Genomic DNA, 25,384 nt, shown 5'->3' on the forward strand with positions numbered 1-25,384 from the left:
TGCACTTTGCACAACTCACAAGCCGACCCACTTTGTTGTCTGGCAGAGGGGTTGGGCCAGAACAATCCATCTCCTTTTTTCTCTCAGCATGTACAAGTGCTGCCTGAGGTGAATTCGATTCTACCACATCACCCGCAGTCACACCGCCCTGTGGTTTTTGAAGAAACATTAGTGAACGGAGCTCTGCACAGCACGCTGCAGCCATGGCCGCCGCAGACCCCAGGGCCGGCCTCCAGGAGGAATCCACCTGCTCCATCTGCGCTGACCTCTACACTGACCCCGTGACCCTGGACTGCGGACACAGCTTCTGCCTGTCCTGCTTCGACACATTCAAGGGTAAAGAGGACCTGGAGAAAGCCTGCCCGGAATGCAGGCAGCGCTTTGACCCAGAAAAGGAAATGAAACCGAATAAGAGACTAGCAAACATAGCGAAGATGATGAAAGAACTGCAGATAGCGCCTGGAAGCCTGCGTGAGGCGCACGGGGAGAAGCTGCAGCTCCTCTGTGAACCCGATGGTGAACTCCCGTGTAAGGACAGTAGAGAGTCCCGGGCACACAGAGAGCACCGTGTGATCCCCGTGCAGGAAGCCGAGCAGGAGCACACGGTAAGAGGGCTGGAGGCAGCGTCAAGAAACCCTCACGGGTGATTGTGTGCTTTACTAATACAAATAACGTAAAGCTGTTATTTTGAGTGCACACTTGCTTAAAGTTTACTAACGCATGAACATTATTATACATTCACACCTATGTGAAATGCACTGCTTTTTTTCTATCCGTATAGTATATTGGACAACATGACTCAACCATCACTTTACTTTCCCTGTGTCTACCATAGAATGAATGTGTCCTTGTGTAACATAACTGGTGCTCGTGTAAAGCGTTCCCATGCAGTATGGTCGAGTTGACGCTATACAAATCTGCAAAAAAATAAAAATAAAAAAAACAGTGTCAGATTCCCAGGGTCTTCTTACGGTGACTAACTGGCAAGGGTGAAAATTCAGGACGGTAAGTGTAAAAATTCAGGACAAGGGTCAAAATTCAAGACAAAAATCCCGGACAGAAGGTCAAAATTCAGGAAAAGGCTTTTACAGACACATCAGAGGAAGTTGTTTGATAGTACAAAGTTAGTAAATAGACAACCACTTAAGTACAAGTCAAAATAAGTTCATATTCGGTGGAGCTAATCATGCACTTTACGGTTTTTCAGTGTGCGCGCAGCTTTGAGCAACTGTGCAGAACTTTCTGTGGTATTTCATATGATAATAATGTATTTACATGGTTACTGTGCTGGGCTGTCCATTCATATATTTTGCTTACAACTCATGGTCCTGAGAAGGCATGTTTGGTGAGAGAAGTGACCGGGAAGATCTGATCAGATAGACTTTGTTCCTAGCATCTCACATCTGAGATGTAAAGCGGCACGCATAGGTGAACTAAAGGGAGGATTGCTCTAATGAATCCACTATAGGGAATGCATTATGGGTGTTTCAGCAAGTGAAACTTAAAGTAGGGAATACGACTTTGCTTATGGGCGCTTTGCAGAGAGTTGGTTTTTCATAGTGTGGCGGCATCTGACCCCTGACAAACGTGACTTGAGGTTCTTCTCTAATTTGCATCTGACATATATGTGCATAAATTATTTTTTTATATTGCATAACTTATTACAAAATGACCTTTCTTCTGTCTTTCAGCCTAAACAATCATGCAGTGGTTTAAGTAGATTTTAACTTGTCAAAATTACTCCCCCCACTCAATAGACAAGTCAGTGCAGTGGCCCTCAGAGATCAGTTGATGACTGGCAAGATTCGGGAGGCTCTTTTCTATTATTTTTAGGAAAACACCACACCGGAGGTCAGCTGGCATGCCTTTTGGAACCCCACAAAAGGGGTTATAGGATGTGAGTCGATCGCAAGCAGAAAAAAACTGAACTAGGAGAGAAGTCAGTCATCTTAAGGCCCAACATAAACTTGACATTTCCCTAAGCACATACAGGGATGGATCTAAGGAAAACCAGGGGTGAATTGGAGCTGGTGGTTCTTCAAGAGGTGGCCAAAAACTTCTGTTCATTAAACAAATATTATGCAAACGACTATAAGGCCAATAGGCTTTAATCTCATGAGCTTCACCAACTCCACACTAGAAATTTGATTTAGGAAATAAACTACATGGAAGGGAAAATCCACACAAAAACCTAGGACATCTGTGTGTAGAATATTATCACTTCCCGTTTTTGGTACCAGGCATAAACCTTTGCAGTAGTTAACTTAGTTTCTCATTGCTCAAATGGGTGAACCTTCTGATATTTATGTGTTCCCCTTGTCTTCATTGCTTGATTTTTCTCGCGATAAATTGAATGCCATTAGAGAAGTGAGAAGCGCCAAAAGTGCAGTGAAAAATGCTATATAAAAAAAATCAACGTATTATTATGGGTTCTCTAGTAAAGCAAATTTTACTAGCTTCCTTTTCAGGGTTGTAGGATGCTATATTTTTTTATTGGACGTAAACAATAAGTATGGTGTTGCATCTTAAATACATGGGCTTTCACACCGCTCTACTTCTTGTGCCCGACCAGTAAAATGAATCACATACAAAAACGAACATGCAGGCATTATTTTTTCAGATCACTCGGGCGACAAAAAAAACATATGTGACACAGCATGTAATGCCATTGCTATCTGGTCCATGAGAGAGATTTAGCAATAGAAATGTTTTGGATCGATATATTTACTGGTATAGTGGATACACATCTTGTTTTAGTTTCTGAATGTCATCGATTTCGGTTAAAGGGAACCGTGGTTGTTAGTGATAACTATGAACATCCCAAATCTGTGAAGCTGATTTTTTTGTGAATATCTCTTAATGTACAAGAGAGATTGTTTACAGCTCAGTTTTTGCATTGCGCTTTTGCTAGGCTCTCTCTTTACAGGGATGTAAAATGCCGTCGTACTACTACAAAGGAACAGATCAGAACAATTCAAAAAACGTTGCATCATTAATCAGCTTCTGACTCATTGGGACCCCTCAAAGCACGGATAAGTATCATCACTATTCGTAAGGTGTTAGATGCCCCTTTCGTGCCTCCTCCTCCTTCCAAGTTGAAATGTGTCCCACAGTGCGTAATTCGGAAGGGAAACACATATGTTTCTTTGGGACGTTAAACCTTGCAGTCGCAAACCCTGGTACTTTTCAAATTGCCCATTTGTGACCTGATTAACGGCAGTTTAATTATATTTTACACCCCCTTTACTTCACTTTAAAAGCTTGAAAGATTTCTTCTACACATTCTTCAAAAATGGTCTCAATTTTATTTATAATGAAGTTCTCAGTGTCACTCATAGTCATTGAAATGCACTCATAATTACTCTAAAATCACGAAAATGTCACACACGGCAATCTGAAACCCTGGCAGCTATGTGGAGGAGCCAGAGGTCCGTGGACTTTGCAGACCGGACAAGGGCTGCAGAAAAAGCTCTGGGAATACTCTCCTGCTGTTTAATGACAGCCCTGCAGGCATTTAAACGTCCTCCATTAGCATTTCTAAAGACGAAAAACACGTCTTTAGAAATGCATTTGGAGACGCAGCAGCATCACCACGAGCAGCTCTTCAGGAGCTCCAGTAAAGTATTTACTGAATGCTCGGAATTCTATGTAGTGCGCGCTGACTGTAGGTGTCTGCGCGGAGGGAAACCTAGGTGTGCGCTATTGCGCAGGTTAGAGGGAACCATGTATACAGTTAACAATATATTGGAGCAAAAGCCTACATCTGCCACCATGAAGCAGCGAAGCAGAACATGACACACAATATGACAATACACACAATAAGATTCCGACCCTATGGGGAAGGGGGCTACTATGAAAGTGGTGCACGCCGTAATCTAGCAGTAGGACAGCAGACTGCTTTCAAGGTCACGGGATTCACGACACTTACAAGCAGACTGCTTTTAAACTATTGACTCAATGGGACCTCTCTCCCGCCCGGCTACCTGCCATCATAGGGGCTCGGAGCTCTGCTGGAAGGGTTGTGGGAATAGAGGAACATGTATACATATGTGGTAGTGCTGCCTGCATATTCAGAGAAATTGGGGGTAGGGGGGGAGACTCTGGACCACTTTTGCCAGATCCTGGACACTCAGCTCCCACTCAACCCGCTAGTTCTATATTTGGGTGATCCCCTGGGGACTCAACGCCTGTGGGTAAGTTAATTTCTCAGCCGCTAATTAATTTTCATTGGCACTGGCATGGAAGCAACAGGTGTGCAACCAGTACAATGTGGTGGAATACGATTTGGTCTATTTATGCTATGGAAAAACTGTCATCCATTATTCATGATTCATGGATGAAATTTCATACAGTGTGGGAATCCTGTGCAACCCATATGGCAAGGGACAGAGGGTTTGATATTTTGGTCGCTCATCCTCCTGAACTCATTTTCAGTGCCAGCACCCTGATGGTTGCGATGGAGACCTTCACATCATCCTGAGGACACCCCTATAGTTGGCCAAACGTGGTGGGATAGAGAAGGGTGAAGGGGTAGATTGAAAGGTTGGCAGCCTGTATAGAAACTATTGGGGATGGGCAGATTATGTGTTTTCTAAGAGTTATGTACTATGGGTCTGCTGTTGCATATGCGTCCTCTCGATGGCCAATAGTAATAGGATGGTGTGTTTCATTTGTGTGGACAAAATCTAATAAACCTTTTGTAAAAAAAAAAATATATGTATATCACACCCCAGAAGTGTGAAGATGTTATTAAACATGGTGCTGATGATGAAGTCTCCGGGCGGGAGAAAGACCTGCTCTGTGAAGTGGAAGCACCAGCAGCAATACTGATCCTTTGGATCACTGAAATAATATCGAGAGACAGAATATCGACTTGCAAAAATATCGTTGACAAAATATCAACAGACAGAATATCCAGTTTGTATCTACAAATAGGTAAGTACAAAAATATTGAGTATAAAATATCGTTTACAAAAATATAGTTTATAAAAATATCGACTTTATTAAAAACAGTGTTAAATTAAATTAATTTTAAAATGTAATTACTAAAATATACTTAAAAAAACTTAAATTAGCTTATAATAATTAAATAATTCATGAAAAGAATAACAGCATTTTTTACAATCATATTTGTTAAAACATATATATAGTCACATAATATAATTAAATAATATCCAATATTATTACCAAACGATAGCAGAAGTGTAAAAGTTACTATTCCCACTCCAAAGAGTACAAGCGTAGGGAAAGCGCTGGATAGCGTAGGGGTTAAAATTTCTATTCCCACTCCAAAGAGTGCAACAGTAGAGAAAGTGTTGGATAGCGTAGGGGTTAAAATTACTATTCCCACTCCAGTGGGTGTAACAGTAGGGAAAGCGTTGGATAGCGTAAGGTTTAAAATTAGTATTCCCACTCCAGAGAATACAACATTAGGGAAAGTAAATACTTCATATATTATTTAAAAATTTATAAATGAATATCTATTAATAATTAATTAAAACTAATTAAAAAATGTATAAAATATAATCATTAATATATTAAATTTACTAATTAACAATAATTATTCAATTGATCACCTATTAATACTAATTAATTAAGAAATAACAATTAATTATTTAATAATTAAAAAATGTTTAACAATTATTTCAAATTAAATAAATTTAAAATAAATGTAATTATTTAATTAATTATTAATGAATTACTTCCCACCCTATTCACCTATAAACCCACAACCCGCTACAGAAAATAAATTATTAAAATTAACATATTTAACAATTAATCAATTGCATTGAGTTAATTGGCAAATAAAATCTTTATATTTACCCATAAATACTTAATTAATATGTAATCCTAAATAAATACCAACAAATAATTTTACATATTTAATTAATTATAATTTAATTACTTCACACCCAATTCCCCTATAAACTCACAACCCGCTACAGATTAATAAATTAGTAAAATGTACATAATTACCAATTAATTGATTAATTAAAATTATTTACCAATTAAAATTTTATTAATTAACAAATATAAATTATTTAACAATTAATTAAAATGTTCTATCAATAAATAAATTTACATATTTATTAATTATAATTAAATTACTTCCCACCCTATTCCCCTATAAACCCACAACCCGCTACAGAATTAAATTATCCAATAATTATAAAAAAAAATCATTATTAAAAATGAATTATAACATAAATACACACTTTTCACACATATTATAACATAAAAGTACACTATAAAAAATTAGATATTATTAAAAAATCGATATTTTTAACTATCTATATTATATACTTCGATATTTTAACTTTCTATATTTTTAACAGTCGATATTACATCACTCACCTTAAAAACGATATTTTGGTTATCTATATTCTGTCCTGTCGATATTTTGTCCAGTCTATCCTTAAAACTCGATATTATGTCCAGTCGATATTTTTGAGTTGATATTATGTCTGTGCACCGATCCTTTATCACTACTGAGACACAGCTATCAGCTGCATCCAGACTGGATCTTGCCTCTGATTGGTGATGACATCCAGTGATTATCAGAAGTATCATCGAAGGGTCCTCCATTAATAGAAAGTGGTGTCTAAACACATATTTCATATCTGATTATGTCTGCCATAAATGCCATTCGGCGTTTTTCCTACTCTGTACCCTTCATTCTTTAGTCTTTTTTACCACACCAGGCACTATCTCACCTGACACCACTGGGCAGGTAAGGGTGCATCATTCATGCAGAGGCTGTATGCATGATCCGGGCTCTGTGCACCACTCCTGTCTGACTCTGGGCTTTTGCATCATCAGACATCTCACCGAATGCTTTCCAGGTACTTTAACTGTCACAGAATATTAGTTGCCTAGCCATCCCCTAAGAAGTGATACAACACGTCACTACTTTGAAGCCGCCAGACTCAGAGGTTCACATCTGGACAAAGCTCACACTACACTTTAAGATGGTTTGTACACCAACTCAACACACTGCACTTCATATATGTGTATAGCTTAAACTACACTTTACTCTAGGATGCTATGTACATCAGCTCATCACACTACAGTTCACTCCTGAGTAGGGCTCACACTCCAAACTACACTAGGATGTTGTATAATATAGTTACTCATGAAGGGTTGGCAGGTACTGTTGTATTTTGGTGTCACAAAATAAAACCTTGTGTAATAGATTGTATTTTTGGGGTTTATTCCATGTTATTGTCCTCTAAATTTGGCAGCTTATTTCAATACCGATATAGTCGTAACCGGTCATTGAGTTTTGAGTATTATTACACTATCCGAGTTGCAATCCTTTGACCACTGTAGAAAAGACAGAGACCACCAGAAGTCTTGGAAGAAGATATTCTTTAATAAGCAGTATACTCCAGGGACCCCATCTGCCACAGCACCCTATGGTTTCACTCCAGCCATCAAATTCTCAGTCTGAGCATCAACATTCTCAGCTGGAGTGGTCATACACGGTCTAATTACACATTGCAAATTCCACATAATTTGCACATGTTACACATCTACCCCACTATAGTAATTAAACAAGATAAACTGCGCAAATCTTTCACAACGAAAGTGAGTGACAAGGTAACAAATAATATATACATTCCTGTAGTAACAACTAATGTATACATCCCTTCATATACAAACGGTAAGGATGGCAAAATAATTTTGCACAATATCTTGTAAGCGAGCAGGCTTTTTACACACCCACAAACTCTTCCTCTTAGATGAAAAAGTATCCCCTCTGTCTTCAGTCGCAGCTGGACTTCTCCCTTTCACAGATGGCATATCCTGCAATACCTTGGAGCAATTTCCATAACCAACACTTTTCTTCCCAGGATCCACACCAGTAACAGTCTTCCATAACACAACTCTACCAAGATTCCAAATGTGATAATCCTCTGTTTTCACATTAGGGAAGAGCTATGTAACGCTTATGGGTTGTCTGAACTTATCTCTTTCCTTGGAATTTTTATCTTCACCCAATCACCCATTCCAACCTTTGTACTCTTTACAGCCGTCCTGCACCAAATCCTTTCTTCCTTTTACACAAAACACTAATCCCCATCATTATTCATCTGTCACTTTCATGTTTAATTCTGTCAACCACAGTCACTCCTTTTTTAACTTTCTCTTTAAACTTGTTCACTGCAAGCAGACTTTGATTACCTTGTTAAATTGCGCGATCATACTGTTTGCTTCGGTATGATACTGAGCAGTCTTCATATACTGAATACCTCTTTCTACCAAAAGCTTTTTCATCACCTTTGAGGTTGGTTGGAACCCATGTAAGTCAGCCAGGAAACACTTATCTCAAATAACTTCCAAAATTAACATAACATCATGAGTCTCCACAGAATATACTACCTTAGCTTCAGGTCACCTTGAGTAGATGTCAATGCATGTTATCACAAATTTCTCACTAACTGACACCTTAATAGGACCATCAATGTAAAGCTCTAAATCAATCCAATAGACCAGTAGCCAAATCTCGTATGATCATTGATTGTGTCCTACATTTCAGCACCTTTTCACATTTCCTACACTCAAAACAATCACAAACAACCCTCTCAATCAAGATGTCCATTCCTGGCCACCAGTAACTTTCCCTTATTCTCTCCTTAGTCTTCGAAATTCCGGGATGACTTTCATGAACCCTCCCAAACAAACGCATTCTTACACTCTCAGATGGGATTAACATTCCTACTGTCATCACCAGACCATCTTACAAAGAGAGTTCATCCTTCACTTGCCAGAACCCCCTAAGCTCATCACACCCTTTTTCTCTTCCAGAATATCCATCCTTTGTCCTGCATATCACATTTTCAGCTGTGCATCCCCTTCCAATTCATCCTTCCAATCCTCCTCCTGGACAACACCATCCAAGCCCAAACAGACACTGACAGGCTCATCTCCAAGTTCATCTTCCATGTCACGACCACCGTCCTCACCATTCTCATCCTCACATAATCTTAAACAACATTCAGCAATTATGTTCATCACACTAGGTACATATGAAACCATGAACTCAAATTCTTGCAAGGCTACCACCCATCTTCCTATTCTGCTAGATAAAGCATTGATACCTTTTTTGCAACTCAGACAATGGTTTGTGATCCATTTTAATACAAAAAATGCCACCTCCCAAAAAATGCCTTCAGTCTCCTTGTGCCCCAATTTACCGGCAAAGTCTCTTTTTCGTTTACTGAATAATTCTGTTCAGCACCACGTAATGATCTAGAAAAGAACAAAATTGTGGTTACCTTTCCCGCAAAGACCTGTTCAAGAACTGCACAATCAATGAGGAGAAACCCACTGCCTAAGACATTATTTTAAGGAAAACCAATACATCAAGGATAAAGCACATAAACAGCATTGTCACATCCCCTCGGAGTGCAGGTACAGTGTGGTAAGGGCGCAAAGGGCAACAAATACTAAGGACACTGATGATCTGAGACCATGCTTATTAGAACAAATATATCAACTTTATTATAACAGTTCTCAAGGTACAAAAAGCAATAATTACTATACATTTAATAACTATTCCACGATATACAATGTACATTCAAAGAGACCCAGGCGCAACACACATACACAGAACCCACTCGTACTCTCATCCAGAGTCATACTCATTCCTTCAAGCATGCACAAAACTTACACGTGGTCCACTGCATCAAAAACCATTGATCTCACCCAGTGGATCTTTAACAATGTAGTACATAAGATAAACCACAAAATGCTGTATAGTGCACATATGGCATCATACATTCACCCTTTCACTATATTATTCCATTGCGCAAGAGAGAGTTTTTCCTAAGGCTTCATGTGAACCTCAGAGGAGGCCACGACTAAGTAGTGTTGGAGGAGACATACAGACCAGAAGACCGCAGCCACAAAACGTGTTTCAGTAAACAACCTAGCATGTGGGTCACACCTTCTTCAGGGCACAGTAGAAATGGGATGCAAAATGAGGGTGCCTGAGAAACCTATGAGGGAAAGATAATAAAGCTAAGTTGTGTTAATAAATACAAAGGATGAGCAACACTGCCATCAAGAAGAGGGGGGTGGACATGCAAAAAATGTAATGGGATAGATAAAAGTTGTAATAGGATGGCTAAATAAGGTGGAGCGGAGACGTGCATAGGATACGGCAAGGAAACCTTACATCCCCTAACTCTAAGAGGAGTTTCTGCTGACCAACAGAGTGGCCCAGTGTGAATGAAGTTAAAAAGTGTTGAAAAACACACACCAACATGCAGACACCCGTAGACTGGTGAAGGCCTATTGAAGAACTGCACCTAGTCCCGTTGCACTAGTGTCTGCTCTCAGCATTGTCTTTGCATCTGTTATGTTATGTTATGTTATAATTGCTTTTGTAGAGCGCACGGCTACTCAAAAAGAGTGTCCCGGCGCTTTTTAAAAAGGAGGGCTGCGGTCTACTAACATAACACGTTAAAAGAAAAAATATCACAGATAAAAAGAACAGAACAAGCAAAAAGGCCTACTGGGTGAACAGCCAGGTTTTGAGGCCTTTTCTAAAAGCTAATAAGCTGGTAGCTCCCCGAAGTATAAGAGGCAGAGAATTCCAAAGCTGTGGCGCCAGTAGTCCAAAGGAGCGACCTCCCCGGCGCGCTCTCTTCACTCGTGGGACAGTCGCTAAAAACAGGGATTCTGACCTCAGAGAACGAGCCGGCCGATAGAAGGCAAGTCTCTTTTGTAGATACTTAGCTCCCGTCGCATGAAGGGCCTTGTATGTCAAGGTCAAAGCCTTAAAGGCAATCCGCTTGCGGATTGGGAGCCAATGCAGGGTCTGCAGTAAGCCCGCTGCACTAGCACGTTTATTCAGGCCATAGATCGCTCTCGCCGTCGCATTCTGCACAACTTGGAGCCGCTGTAGCAGGTACTCTGGCAGACCCAGGTACAGAACGTTTGAATAATCTAACCTAGAGCCTATCAGGGCCTGCACAGTCAGCTTCCTGTGCTCCTCCGACAGGAGGGGAAGAAACCTCCGCAGCATCCTAAGGAGGCCGAAGCAGGTGCCCGACAACCCCAGGATCTGGGACTTCATAGTCAACCCCTTGTCCATCTTGACTCCCAAGTTCTTAGCCATTTGGGATGAACAAGTGGGGGGGAACATACCAATAGGCCACCATGCCTGCCAGTCTGGTTCCGTGTCACACCCAAAGGTGGCTGGTTGGAAACTTCTCAAATTTGCAGCATCCAAGAATCCTTCTTCAACTGCACACATTTATTGACACATTCCTCTGGTCATTCAAATGTGACACCTTTCTTTAATAACTTCTGCATACTATTGCATCCTTCAGCAAAATGTCACTAATTCATCTTGGAACCGGTAGTTGGCATGTCATTATTAACATTGACTAAACTTCCCTTAGGTCGAATCCCGTCAGTGGAAATCAAGTGTCCCAAGTATTCAGTTTCAGAAACCTCTAACTTATATTTTTCGTGTTTCAAGGTAAGACCACTATCACTCAACATCTTCTATACATCACACAGTCTGGAATCATGCTCACTCAAGGTCTTCACATACGGGAAACAGCCATTACAACGCAACTAAAACAACGCACTACCATAACAACAAAACTTTTACAACGCAGGATCCATTACAACGCATGCCATTACAACCCAGCTGCTATTACAACGCATGCCATTACAACGTAAGTATGGGTGAGTATTTAATTAAATTTACCCCCTACACCATCCAACACTTACCCTACTATTACGCCCCCTTGGAGTTAGAATAGTAATTTTAAACCCTACACTATCCAACACCTACCCTACTATTACACACCCCTGGAGTTAGAATAGTAATTTTAACTCCTACACTATCCAACACTTACACTACTATTACATTCCCATTAATTAAAAAAAAAATACTTACCCTTACTTACGTTGTAATGGCATGCATTGTAATAGCAGCTGCGTTGTAATGGCATGCGTTGTAATGAATCCTGCGTTGTAAAAGTTTCATTGTAATGGTATGCGTTGTGAATGTATGCGTTGTAACGTCATACATCCTTCCATACACCAGCACGTGATCTTGGTAAATTTTCACTCTGTCAATGCCAATCAACAGCCATTCACTGACCTCTGGAACACGGAAGAGGCAGAAATTAATGCAAATGGCATATACATATACTTATATGTCCCAAATGGCACCTCCTTATAGAGATATCTGATGATATGCAGAAGTTAGGTCCAAAGAAGTAAACCATTTTGCCCTCTCCAAACAACATAACATCTCTGTAATACATGGCAATGGCATTGATCTGTCACCACTGCCTTGTTTAATTTCCTCAAGACCACACAGAGCCAAGCCTCTCCACTTTCCTTTCAAGCCATGACCACAGAAGAAACTCATTATGCTGCCTCAATCTCTTGTGTGACCATACTTTCTAAAAGTTTCTCGTTCCTTCTTCTTTGACTCCTTAATCATTAGAAGCATACTTCTCAATTTGCGGACCTTAGGACTCAGACCAGACGTAAGTTTAATACAATGCACATAATTCTTTAGATGACATAGCTCATTCCTGAAGACATGAGAAAGCAGCTTTTCGTAGTTACTTTTTTCAGAGACGGTGCACACATTAGCTTCGGAAACATTTTGCTTGAGAACCCATCAACTCCTCAATATTACCGGAGGGAACTCCTTTTTGATCAAGATACACCGACATTTCCTCTGGTGAAACCAACTGATTAAAGAATTACCCTTAACAGACACATACATGTTGGACGGAATAACTCTGTCTTTCAACTCCACAAAAATACCCCATCAACTTGATGAGTTGTCCACCAAATTCTTTAGGTGTAATGTTGGGTTTTAATAACTTCACCACACCATTTACATCACACCTTTCAGATTATCCTCGAAGAACTTCCTGGGAATCAGTATGATCTTCACCACCTTGAGTGGACCTTCACCTTTCTGCTCCACTATTTGTAAAACAAATTCATCAGATTCATCATCTAAATTGTAAAGCACTTCACTCACACCCTTAGTTTTTCTTTTCTCAGATCTGCAGCAAGATTAGAAGTACCCTTTTCCCCACACATTTTACATAAAGCATTCCAACCAGGACAATCTCTGAAATTGAACACATGGCCCATATTACTACATCTAAAAAACATGATATGAAGCTTCTTGTTTGACCATATTTCTTACTTGCTACCAACAAACTGTTTCAAGATGGAAATCCCAGTAACTTTTGATTTCACAACCTGAACATCTCCTGTCTCTCTTCGCCACCTTTATGGTTCCTGATAACCTTCACATACGCTTGCAAATGTTCACAAGACATCGCCGTGGTTTCTACCTCATTAGGAGTGGGGTTATCGTTCAGCCATAATCCTCCGTTGCTTGATCCAAAACACAGCCGAACATGGATTGATCACATGGTCTTTCGTCCAATGTAGAACCAAAATGACACATCAAAACAAGTTTCCTGAAGGCTGAAATATAAGCTTCCACTGATTCTCTAACATACTTGTTTCTTCTTTTGAAGTGAACACTCCAAAATAGTGCTCAATTTAGGCAAATATTACAGATCAAGCTTTTTATACACATTGTTGTGTAGTTCCCACGAATCCATAGAACCTGTGTATTTTTGGGACAAAATAAACTTTAGGTGAGGCATCATGACTGATTCTGAGCACCCCCTTAGGGTATGTTGGCCTAGAGACCAGTTAGCATACAGCATCACCGTAAGCCCCCCTAACGTTACCAGGGAGCAAATGGTTTCTGGCCACCACTGAACATGACAACCCTGAACCCTCAGGGATCCTGGTAACAGATCCGAACCTTTTGTTCAGTCACCCGTGCTTACTTGTGCTCAGAGAAATATACAGAGAATACACAGTGGAAGGTTTTCAATATATTTATTAAACCAACGTTATTCCAGTATAGAATACATATGCTGCAATAATCAGTAGACAGAGCAGAGGAAAATGATTACAAGCACCAAAAGGGTGAATAGTAGATATAGTTCTACCATGGTGCTAAAACAGTATGTATGTGCAGACATATAAACAATGCAGTAATCAGGCATATTCCTACTATGCTAACCCTACTCTGTGAATACCTAGAGTGTGTGTGGATGTGAAGCCAAAAATATTACAGAGAGATGATCCAACCCCATTACCTGGCGGGAGAGAATGTAGGAGCCCGTCTTTGTCACAAACTTGACACCTCTTCATGGAGATGTCAGACCTCTGCGTGGTGAAGTCTCAACATGCAGGGACCCTTGGTGTCAGCTGAAGTGCCTCCTCTGCAAATCTTTTGGGCTACACATAATTTATAATCCAAAGCATCCTTGTGATGTGCGCATAGATTAGCAATGTTATGGATATGTAGATAGTCCTTTCATCCCGTGGATGAAGATAGAACAACATTTGTACATGGTGTATCAAGAGGCCTTGTGCAAGGCATCTTGTGGCATCTTGCATATCTTATTTTAATCCCAGCCACCTTCTTTTTGAATTGAGGTGTGGGAGTCTTTGGTTTGTGCTCCTTTTTAAGGATGTAGTTTGAAGTACAATGTGTTTCCTTTTAAGCCTTCACATGCTCTTGTGATCAGTTCTCCTCGCTCTGAACATGCATCGGATGAATCCTGAAAAAAACAAGAGTAACGTGTATCAGTATCCTGTTACCTGTCAGGCTTTCTAATGTTATCATGGTTTCTTAAAATATATTTCATGTCAGTGGTTTCCTGTTGACGAGACCCACCCCATGATTGTGTCTTGTTTTGTTTATTTTATTGTTTATTGTCACATTTTTTCTTAGAAGAATCAGGTGCTTGCTTGGAGTTTTCCTTTTCAGAATTACTCTCAACCTGTGGTTTCCCAGGTCTGGCTCCCAAATTATCCCTGCCTAGTGTGTCATAGGTTTCTTTGATAATCTTATGCAATTCCCTCTCCTGTTGTGCAGGAGAAAACTCCTTCAGGCATTGGTGTATAGCCAATGCTGCTTCTTCCCCATTATCTAATTTAACATAATGGCCGATGCCAAAGCAAAATTGCCATTAGTTTCATCCCCAAGTCCAGGGCAGGTGTTGCCCGATACTCATTCTGTACATGTTTCAGTACTTCAGGTAAAACTGTTATTTAAGGGGTACCATGAGTTCTGATGTAAACATCAGTGAAGACTGTACCCCAAGTGGCACAATCTTCCACCAGGGGAGCAATACCAATCGACAAGCAAATTGTTAACATTCTGAGTTTGTCCTGCAGGCCCGTATGGGGAAAAGCTGCTTCAAGCTGGCTTTTTGTGATACAGTCGTCACTGTAGGGAGTTGACACTCCCTTTTCCTTTGTGTGGTTTCACACCAGTGCGGGAGCCAAAGGCTCCAGAACTGGCCAAAACTGGTTCATGCAAGAAGGGCACCAAATGTGCCCTTCAATGCTGTCTGGTGGTGCTCAGAAGTGCCCCACCCTACTTATTTATAACGGAGAGGTGGCTACACCTCTCCTTCAAAGGAAATCCTTTGTTCAGCTTCTCTGCCCAAGTTAAACTCATCAGTTTTGGGGCAGAACACTATCTAGAGTCGGCAGCAGCACAGGCTGAGAGGCAGATCCTGTATGGCTACATAGGTAGGTATTTAGGGGTCTTCTAAGAAGCCCCACAGTACATGGTATCATTCAAATTTCACAGGATTTGTTGTAGTTGTATGATTCCAACATGTTTGATTCCAAAGGTTTCAGGGCAGTTTCAGGGCAGCTATTATGTAGTTGGACATTTTGACTTGCCAGAGCACCACTTATAAGGCTCAGAGAATTGTGATCCGGGTTTGTAGGGGTACCTATGTTCGTGTTGGGGTACCCACACACTTAGAATCATGCACTTTTCCCTTGGACGGAAGGGCCTACCTTATGGATATCTTATAGCTTAAAAGTGCAGTCCCTTGGATATAAGGAAAGCCTTATATCCAAAGGGAAAGGTGCATGCTCCATTTCACGCAGACTGCAATAGCAGATCTCAGACACAGTTTGCTGGGGGGTCCTATGGGTGGCGTAGTACATGCTGCAGCCCGTATGAGTCCCTTGGTGTACTAATACCTCAGTACCATAAACTAAGAACTTACAATGGTACACAAGTATGCCAATTGTGGGGTGTACAAAGTATTTACCATGGAATTTAGAGGAGAGAGCACTGCCACTTGGGGCCTGGTTAGCAGGATCCGAGTGAACCACAGTCAAAACATGCTGACACCAGGCAAAAAAGTGGGGGTATCTATGTCAGAAAGCTCCTACTTTCCTACATAACCCCGTCCCAAATAAAAGAAGATAAGACTAATCTTTCCCCGTTGAGTCTTTATTTTCTAAGTGGACATATCTGGAAAGTCCATCTGCGTTGGCATGGTTACTCCCAGGTTCCACTGAAAAGTCCTTCCCTGTAGGTAAAGAACCACCTGAAAAGTTTGGTGTTTTCACCATTCATCTGTTTAGCCATAAGAGGGGCTTTTGGTCTGGAATGAAAACCAGTACTTGGCATGTTGACTCCAGACCCTGTTGGTCTCAGGAAACTCTGCACATTGCACTTTGCATCAGACCCCCAGAGGAATCGAAGGAGGGGCCGCTTTACGCTTCAAAACCAATGGGGAGGACCCGCAGTGCGAGAAACCAGCACTTGGCACTTTAACTATGGACCGTGTTGGTCTCAGCAAACTCTGCTCCTTGCACTTTGCATCAGACACTTAGAGGAATCGGAGGAGGGGTTGCTTGACGCTGCAAAACTAACGCAGAGGTCCCGCAGCCTAGGACGTACACAGACTATGCCCGGGCTTGGCCTAGACCGAATGAGGCAGGGCTGGGCCATACTATTGACATCTTTTCCTAAGGATTAATACACTCTAGGGTGAGTCTACATAAATATTGCAGCATTGATTGGTTTGCTAGCCAGCCTGCTGTTTTATTTATATCATATTGGGGCATTTATAAACTATAGGGGAACAGTTAATATCAATTAACAAAGAGTCTGTTCAGATACCTCAGTAACTTAAAGTACATTGTGCAGTCCCAGGGCCTTCGATTTTTAACAAACTGTGTTTTCAACAGACCGTGGTTGGATGTATGTCGTTACAACGCATACTTTTACTCCGCATACCATTACAACGCGGTTTTTACAACGCATACCATTACAACGCATAGCGCTTTGAGGTGCTGGATAGTGGTAAGTATAATTTACTATTCTAACTCCAGTCCCCGTGGACCCTAGGGAAGGTGTTGGATAGTAAATTAAACTTACCTCCTATCCTAGAGCGCCCCCCAGCGCAATGCGTTGTAATGTCATGCGTTGTAATGCCTGCGTTGTAATGGTAGTGCGGAGTAAAAGTTGCGTTGTAACGGGTGTATACCGTATCCGGGGGGTTCATACCCACACACCTTACTTTGAAATAGTGTAAGTCCTACATTTGTTCAGGTTAGATTAAGGAGGAATAAAGAAACAATGGGCAAAAGAAAAGGAGAAAGCATGTTAAAGGCGGCAGGAGGGACACATAATTCCATAATGAAGTATTTATTAGGAGCCATGGGAGCAATAGAAAGAAAAATCCACACAGTAGAAGTAACGTTAAATCAAGGCATCAAGGCAGGAGAGGGAGCTATATTACCTAAACATCCAGAGGGTTTAGGCACGAGGCCCTCACTCCCTAATGATATAAGAAAATCAAACTCAATAGTTTATGTTAATGGGTGTGTGCGGGACGTGTTATTAAACCCATGTGTCCGATCAGGAACACAAAACCCAGCCTCCCTCAAAGCGCCCGATAAATCCTGAGGCATCCTTAGAGACCCTAGGTAAAGATACACACACAATTAGGCATAATGTGCCAGGGGAAAAAATAGAAAGAAAGCTAATAACAACAAGTCTAAATCCGATAAGGGGGGAAGGGCAATCAGTTTTAGCTACTGACAAAAACAATCATAATGATACTATAACAAAATCTCTCTTAAAATATATGGTCTTCAAAAAATATTTGCTGATGCTCTAGAGAATGTATTGATAAGGGTAACAGCTATTGAAAACATTTTGAGGAAAATAACTAATGACTGTCTTGATAATGCCACTACAAATACATCGATTCAGGTAGCAGGTTCAATTAAGGATTCTTTGCCTCACCAGGTTGACCATTTACCTCACAGAGCTCCTATTATCGAGCTATATGCTAATCAAGGCTTACCAAAGCGCCATAACAACAGACAAACTATGATAGGCTGTAGTCCATCAATAGAATCTGGAAGTAATAAGGACTGGCCATAGCCCTAACTCTATAGGGGTAATCACCCAACCAGATTCCCTCAAAATTCCGACCATAGGTCCCTCCCTTCTAATCAAGCAAAACGAGGAGGGCATTAGGCTGGATTTGTCTCCGGAGGCCACTTCATATATCATTGTCTTGACGAACGTTCCTCAAATTTCATCACAGTCATATGAAACATGGGAAGCGCTAAGAATTAAGGCTCTCTTTTGGCTCCGCAATAAGACCGTGCTAGCAGAGGCTCTATTTGGATATTTTTAAATGGCAAGAAGAGTTGGGTGGGGAGAAGGGATATATCCTCCCAGGTGTTTGCATTGTTTTGACCTTCAGGACACCACAATTGATACATGACATTCTCTGAAGATTGGGTATCGACTGTGTTATGACCAGGGACATTAATGTTTTGGCTCTTGGATACTTTTATCCCCCTCTGAATCATACACACACGAAACCTAAAGCGAGGGGTTCTTTTGGCGTTCCATTGAATCCACCTGGTATATCCACGTGCGATAAATTTGGTATACTCCTCTCATTAGAAGACAATGACCGACTCAACATTTTAGGTACTGCTGCTGAAGCAAAGACAATCACTGGTTTGAAACAAACCAACTATGACTCTGTGGAACTTCCTATTGAAATTACGCAAGTAATAAACAATGCAAATAGCCCTTGTTCCCCCGCTACTTTAGGCCACAAGCTGATCAAATTACCAGTACAGGTCCGGTTAGCAATAGCACTATATCGAATATTCAAGGGAAAGGAAGGAATGATAAAAACATCGCTTGCCCATCCTATTATCCCAAACTATCAGATGATTACTATATAGGCACAGCTAAGGAAAAAATCTGAAAGTGGGATAGTAACCCCTGGGAGAGGATAGTAGAGGTTTATGCAGAATCCTATTTTGGAACGTGGAAGGTCTGCATGCTAAACTCCCCAATCCTGCTTGGACTAATTTTATAAAAGCGTATTATCTATTATGCTTTCAGGAAACCTGGGTGGATAGCGCGTTGCACATCAACAGCTATAAAACATTCCACATTCGGCGGTACTAACAAGTCACGGTTGGAAGAAGGGAGGTTAATCTATTTATGTTTCTTATAGGTTGATTGTTAAAAAATTAAAATTTACAGGCTCAAACTCGCTTTACCAGGTATTAAAATTGCACATTGACAACACACATTGTACCGTCCTTTTGAATTTTTATAATAACTGCTCCAAAGAACAGACAGATGTGGTTCTGAAACAATTACAGAAGGATATGAAAGTTGAGATTAAATAAGATATCTGTCCAATCTGGGGAGTGGACTTTAACACAGAATTATACTCATTTTTTGCATTCTTAATTTGGGGACCTATTAAATGCCATTAAGTACTCTGTAGATATGGGTTTTGCCAATGAATTATGCTCACCTCTGGTAGCATTTAGCTGAACTTTCAATGGACGGGGGTTGTGTTCCATTATTGATTATGTCCTTGTGTCTAATAAATATTCAAGTAGATTTTTTTAATTTTAAAGAACACAGCATTGCTTTTAGCGACCATTTCCCTCTTAGAATTATTTTAGAATAACCAACTAACTTGTGAAATAGAAAAGTTAATACTAAACATCTAGTACAGGACATCACTATTGATAAACGTAATGGATACTCTATTTTTAAAGGTCTGGAGTGGATTCTTTATCATTTACCAAGACACTTCTAATGCATTGTGAATCTGATATCACAGTTTGCCTCGATGAGGCTGCTGCTGACTCTTATATTCTTAACACCTTTTTAAGTATATCTTTGGTGATTAAGAAAAATGTATCTGTAGAACGCAAAACAAAACACATTGTTAAGATGGCCCGGTATGATACCAACAGCTCTAAAGCCCATGCGGCTTTGAAAAACATTCTTCAAAAACCTATCAGAGACCAGCCAAAAATTAGGCTGGCCACAAAGGCATATAGAGCCTCGCTTAAAGACCGCAAGGAGACCATTAGAACAGAAGCATGGCGGGCCCTCCAATCAGCATCAGAATTAAAAGACAACATAGGCTTTTGGAAGGTTGTGAATGCCCCTTCTTTGGCTCCTAAAAGTATACCCTCCATTGAGATAAGTATTAGTGAGGATCAATGGGTGACACATTTTTCCAAGCTATAATCTAACAGCGGGAATGATCTCTGTCATCATGATTCGGGAACTGGGTCCTTGAATTTTCTCCCTATAGACATGAATTTTACTGTGGAAGAAGTTATAGATGCAATTAACGCAAGCAGGGGAAGGAAAGCTCCCGGCCCTGCCATAGTTCCTGTGGATTTATATAAATCTAATCTCTTCCTATGGGGCACACTGTTAACGTCCATTTTAAAAGCCTGCTGTAAGCAGGAATTTATCCCCACCTGTTCTGAGTCAATTCTTGTACTCATTTTTAAAAAAGGAGATCGCAATGACCCGGTATGTTACAGAACAATTTCACTTCTGGATGCATTTGTGAAAGTGGCCAAACAAATTATTTTAAATAGATTGTAGACATGGGCTGAGGAGATGGGTATAATTACAGAACTGCAATACAATTACTGACAGGAACTAGGCACTATTGAACAAGGCCTAAATTTAAACTTAATCTGGGGCAAATTCATTCAAGCTAAACACAGAAATGTTGTCCTATCAAGATGCGCCGGCCGGAGTTCGATATGGAAGCGCAGGGGAGTGTAGTCACAAATTTCCTATTAGAAAGGGGGTAAGGCAGGGGTGTGTGTTGGCCCCCTTTCTTTTAATTTTGTACATAAACGGCTTGGGCGCAGTATTATCCAAGGAATGGCTGGACACCCCTCAAATCGGTAATCACCAAATCGCAGCGCTACTATATGCAGAAGATGCTGTCCTATTATCCCGCCCTCAAATAGGGCTGCAAAGAGTTGTCACTAGTTTTGTAACTTTTCAGTCAAATCTGGACCTCTAGATTAACATTACGAAAACATATGTAATGAAATGCGGCAAGAATAGTGCAAAGTGATGAGATGTTTTTATTAACAACAAAAACCTTGAATTTACTAATTACTTTTCATACCTGGGAATTGTTTTTGACAAAAGGTGTTCCTGGGTAAACGCTATAACATCAAGGAAATTGTTATTTGCAAAAGCTACTGCAGCTTTGGTGAACTTTGCCAGGAAGTTGGGAAAATGATCTATTGTAGATTTGATAAAAACTTAAAATGCTAAATGTATTTCATTAGCCATATATGGAGCCGGAATTTGGGGCATCGCACATGTACAACCTTTACAGTCAGTGGAGAACGTATTTTTAAGGTATCTTTCAGCGGTCCCTAATAGTACGACCACATACATCTGCCACAGAGAACTAGAAATGCCATATCTATCAGATATAATCAAAATACAGCTGGTCTTAATATGGCACAGGATTTGGTCAGGCACCTTCACTGGCCTCAACCGTGAAGTGATAAACGACTGCCACATATTTCAAGGGGAGTCACGTATCCCATGGCTTACTTATGTTAAAAATCTTGTTGCTGCTATGGGATGCTCAGTATACTTTCTAACCTGGTCAACATTGCTATAGTGCGTTTTGTTGTTTCCCCTATGTGGGAAGGGTATTCCCAGACGTGGGTCCTGTGCTCACTATGCCACTGGAGTCAAGCTATCCTGGCTGATGACTGCTATTAGCCTGAAACCGGTCCTAGGATGCTTGATTCCGGTCCAGGGAAGACATGGCTTGGCAGTTCAGGCTGGACTGTTCACATGAGGCACAGGGTCAAGACTGATTTGCATATGGCCATGTCTGAACTGGGGTGGCCTGGTGAGCAAAATAACGATGTATTAAACCCAGATCTGTGACTGGGGGTGAATGTTTTGCCAATGTGTAACATTCCGTCCATCATCTTGTGTGTTTTGCTATAGTTCCATATAGTTCCAAGGAAAGTCTTGAAAACTACCTGTATGGATCTTCTGGGGAATAACAGACTCTCTCAAACAATAATCAAACCATCTGTTGGAGAGAATCAACTGTAACTAACACAACCAGGAATTCAACCTCATCTTGTAAGTGTGAAGGGGAGGTATCATAGGATGTTGGTAACTAGCTTCCACTTAGACATTTTTTCATAGAATGATTGTGTAACCAAATATGAATGACTGGTCCTGATTTCTAGATCCTTGTCCTTGTTATAATATTTCCATCCAGTCCACCACACATGCTTTGTTTTTCTGTAAATGTTATACTTTTTTATGGAAAAGATGGATTCTGCCAATTCTAAAGCGGATGGACTTGATACAATGTTTTTTAAACTCAAACTTTTAGATGAAGACATTTTTACTGATTGCCTATTAAAATTCTTAAAAGGTGTGATTAGAACTAGAAGATCAATGTAAGCACCCTTATTTTAATTGCTACATGATTTTATCTTAATTCCATTGTATTTATGTTTTTTAAATATATTTGATGTGATGAACTTATTAACATGTTTGATACTCTCAAATTCTGTATGCCAATGGACATTCAAGATATGAATTGTATTGGTCGTGCTGCAAGGGGGGTGCTGCATTGGCCCCGGAATTTGTTTTCTGCAAGGATCTTTACTTTTGACTTCAGACCCCACGCCTCGCGGCCCCCGCTCCGCAGGAGTCGCTCGCCATCCAGGGAGTCATGGTGTCTGCTGCTCATAGGACCTAAGCCTGAAACCAATGAGGCCTGTAGCGGGACTGCGAGGACCAGCGGGCAGTGCATCTAACTCACCACAGCTGGTCATCTTCCCGCCTTCTATCTGAGCATTCAAATCGGGGGCTGGACTCTGCTTCCCTGTGTGTCGCGCTGCAAGGGGTGTGCTGCATTGGCCCCGGACTTTGTTTTCTGCAAGGATCTTTACTTTTGACTTCAGACCCCACGCCTCACGGCCCCCGCTCCGTGGGAGCTGCTCGCCATCCAGGGAGTCCCGGTGTCTGCTGCTCATAGGACCTAAGCCTAAAACCAACGAGGCCCGTAGCGGGACTGCGAGGACCAGCGGGCAGTGCGTCTAACTCGCCACAGCTGGTCATCTTCCCACCTCCTATGTGAGCATTCAAATGAGGGGCTGGACTTCCCTGTGTGTCGTGCTGCAAGGGGTGTGCTGCATTGGCCCCAGACTTTGTTTTCCGCAAGGATCTTTACTTTTGGCTTCAGACCCCACGCCTCGCGGCCCCCGCTCCGTGGGAGCTGCTCACCATCCAGGGAGTCCCGGTGTCTGCTGCTCATAGGACCTAAGCCTAAAACAAACGAGGCCCGTAGCGGGACTGCGAGGACCAGCGGGCAGTGCGTCTAACTCGCCACAGCTGGTCATCTTCCCGCCTCCTATCTGAGCATTCAAATTGGGTGCTGGACTCTGCTTCCCTGTGTGTCGCGCTGCAAGGGGTGTGTTCCCCCTTCTACAAAGCTACACCCCCATATCCGGCCCGCGGGACGCGCACGGATGCGCCCGGGGGAAGCCTGGCCCAAGGGCGGGCCCGTTTTTGCCCGTTCCTGACCGGTCGGGACCGGACCGGGCCCACCCTCTTGATTCAGGCATAGTAAATCTATTACTAACTTTGTGAACCATGTCTGGGCGCGAACTGAGGAGAAAGTCTTCAATTGTTGGAGGTTCAATTGTGGGAGGTATGGAATTTTTTTTAATTAGTGCTAACTCCCTAATTGAAACTGAAATCTCTGTCTTGGAAAAACGTTTGTCACAGGAAATCACAGTAAATAAAAGATCCTCCCTGGGAGAAATTGCTAATGCCAAAACGCCAGATAGGAATCTGGATACCGCCATTCCAGTGCCTTGTTTAGCAGAGCAAGACATTACTTCTGGAGTAGAGGAGCATGATTCGCAGGACTTGGACATTCTAGTTAATGAAATCTTGCCCGAAATTAATTTAATCCTTGATAATCATGTAATTACACCTTCTGACCCCAGGGACATCATTAATAGCACCCTGCCTCAAGGGCCCAAAGAAGGGGCTTTCCCTAAAAGGAAACGGGTCTATAACAAGAAAGATGGGAGTAAAGCTAAAATAGCAAAGCGGCAGAGCAATAGCAATCCATCAGCTTGGCCAATGGTGGGGCTAAAAGAATCTGCGAATGGGTTGGTTGATTTAACTATGCCCGCCCCCCCCCCTGTTATCCATCCGCGGACCCAGCCCGTCAACAATTTGTCCATTGAAAGCCTGGGAGTGCTATTTAAATCTATTTCATTCCCCTTAGAAGCTACAATGGAACAAATTGAACTTAGATTGGCAAATATTGAGAAAGCTACATCTGCTTTATTAGCAAATTCAAGTATGGCCAACAAGCCGGGCGATGCTGTACCCTTAATCCCTGCATGTCAGACTGGGGGGACATTATCCTCTGTAGATGGTGGAGCGCCCATTCCTAATTGTAGACCGCCTGGTCCACCAGGCTTTAATCCTGTACATCAGGCACCCCCTAAGCAGACTCCTGCCCCCTTGCCCAGAGGTAGTGTTAACCAGGGGAATGCTGATGTTTGTTACCTTGCACCGCCAGCGTTAATAAAAGAGTGTAGAGTTAAAAGACCCCGACTACCAGACCTCCCACCTGAAGCTAATCGTTTTATGGTGGTTTTGGCGGCCGCCCCTGCTTTAGAAGAGGGAGAAGGAGAATCTTTTAGCTCGCTAAAAAATAAGGTTGTCAGATGGCTTAACTTGTCTAATGAAATTATTAAGGTAAGGTTGCCCTGGTTGGGTAAGACAGCTACGACCATAAATGGGGACTGCATAACAGTCAATTTTATAGACCCCCAAACTGTCTCCCATATTTGTGCTGGTTTTATTAGGTCATTTGACTCCACCATCCAGACACTGCCTTTGTCCTTCTTTTTCCCCCCTAACTGTATGGCCTACGGAGGAGGCATGGACGATTGGACAAGGGTTGACCTTAGGGGAAGAAACAGAAGATTTGACGGCAGACTAGCCCCAATGCCAACCCACGTTCCCTTTTGCGATTTTAATCGCTTTAGTTGTCTTGATGCAGTAGACTGACTGCCTCCTGTTGCCCAGTTGCCACCCATGGGAGGAACCCCAGACTTGAATAAAGAAGTACTGGTGGGAAGTATTGACCTATTATGT

General features: G+C 41.6%; 1 protein-coding gene across 1 annotated transcript in view; it reads left to right on the top strand.

The window, feature by feature from the left end:
* The first annotated feature begins 203 nt into the window (after positions 1 to 203).
* LOC147725117 (GTPase IMAP family member 7-like) overlaps positions 204 to 25,384 on the top strand; it is a 140,743-nt gene continuing 115,562 nt past the window's right edge. Inside the window, exons 1-2 of the mRNA XM_086967111.1 lie at positions 204 to 490; positions 542 to 605. Of these exons, the coding sequence (XP_086823237.1) occupies positions 204 to 490; positions 542 to 605 (351 nt within the window). The remainder of the gene's footprint in view (positions 491 to 541; positions 606 to 25,384) is intronic.

The sequence above is a fragment of the Lissotriton vulgaris genome, chromosome 4_1, assembly GCF_964263255.1.
Source record: "Lissotriton vulgaris chromosome 4_1, aLisVul1.2, whole genome shotgun sequence".
Lineage (NCBI taxonomy): Eukaryota > Metazoa > Chordata > Amphibia > Caudata > Salamandridae > Lissotriton > Lissotriton vulgaris.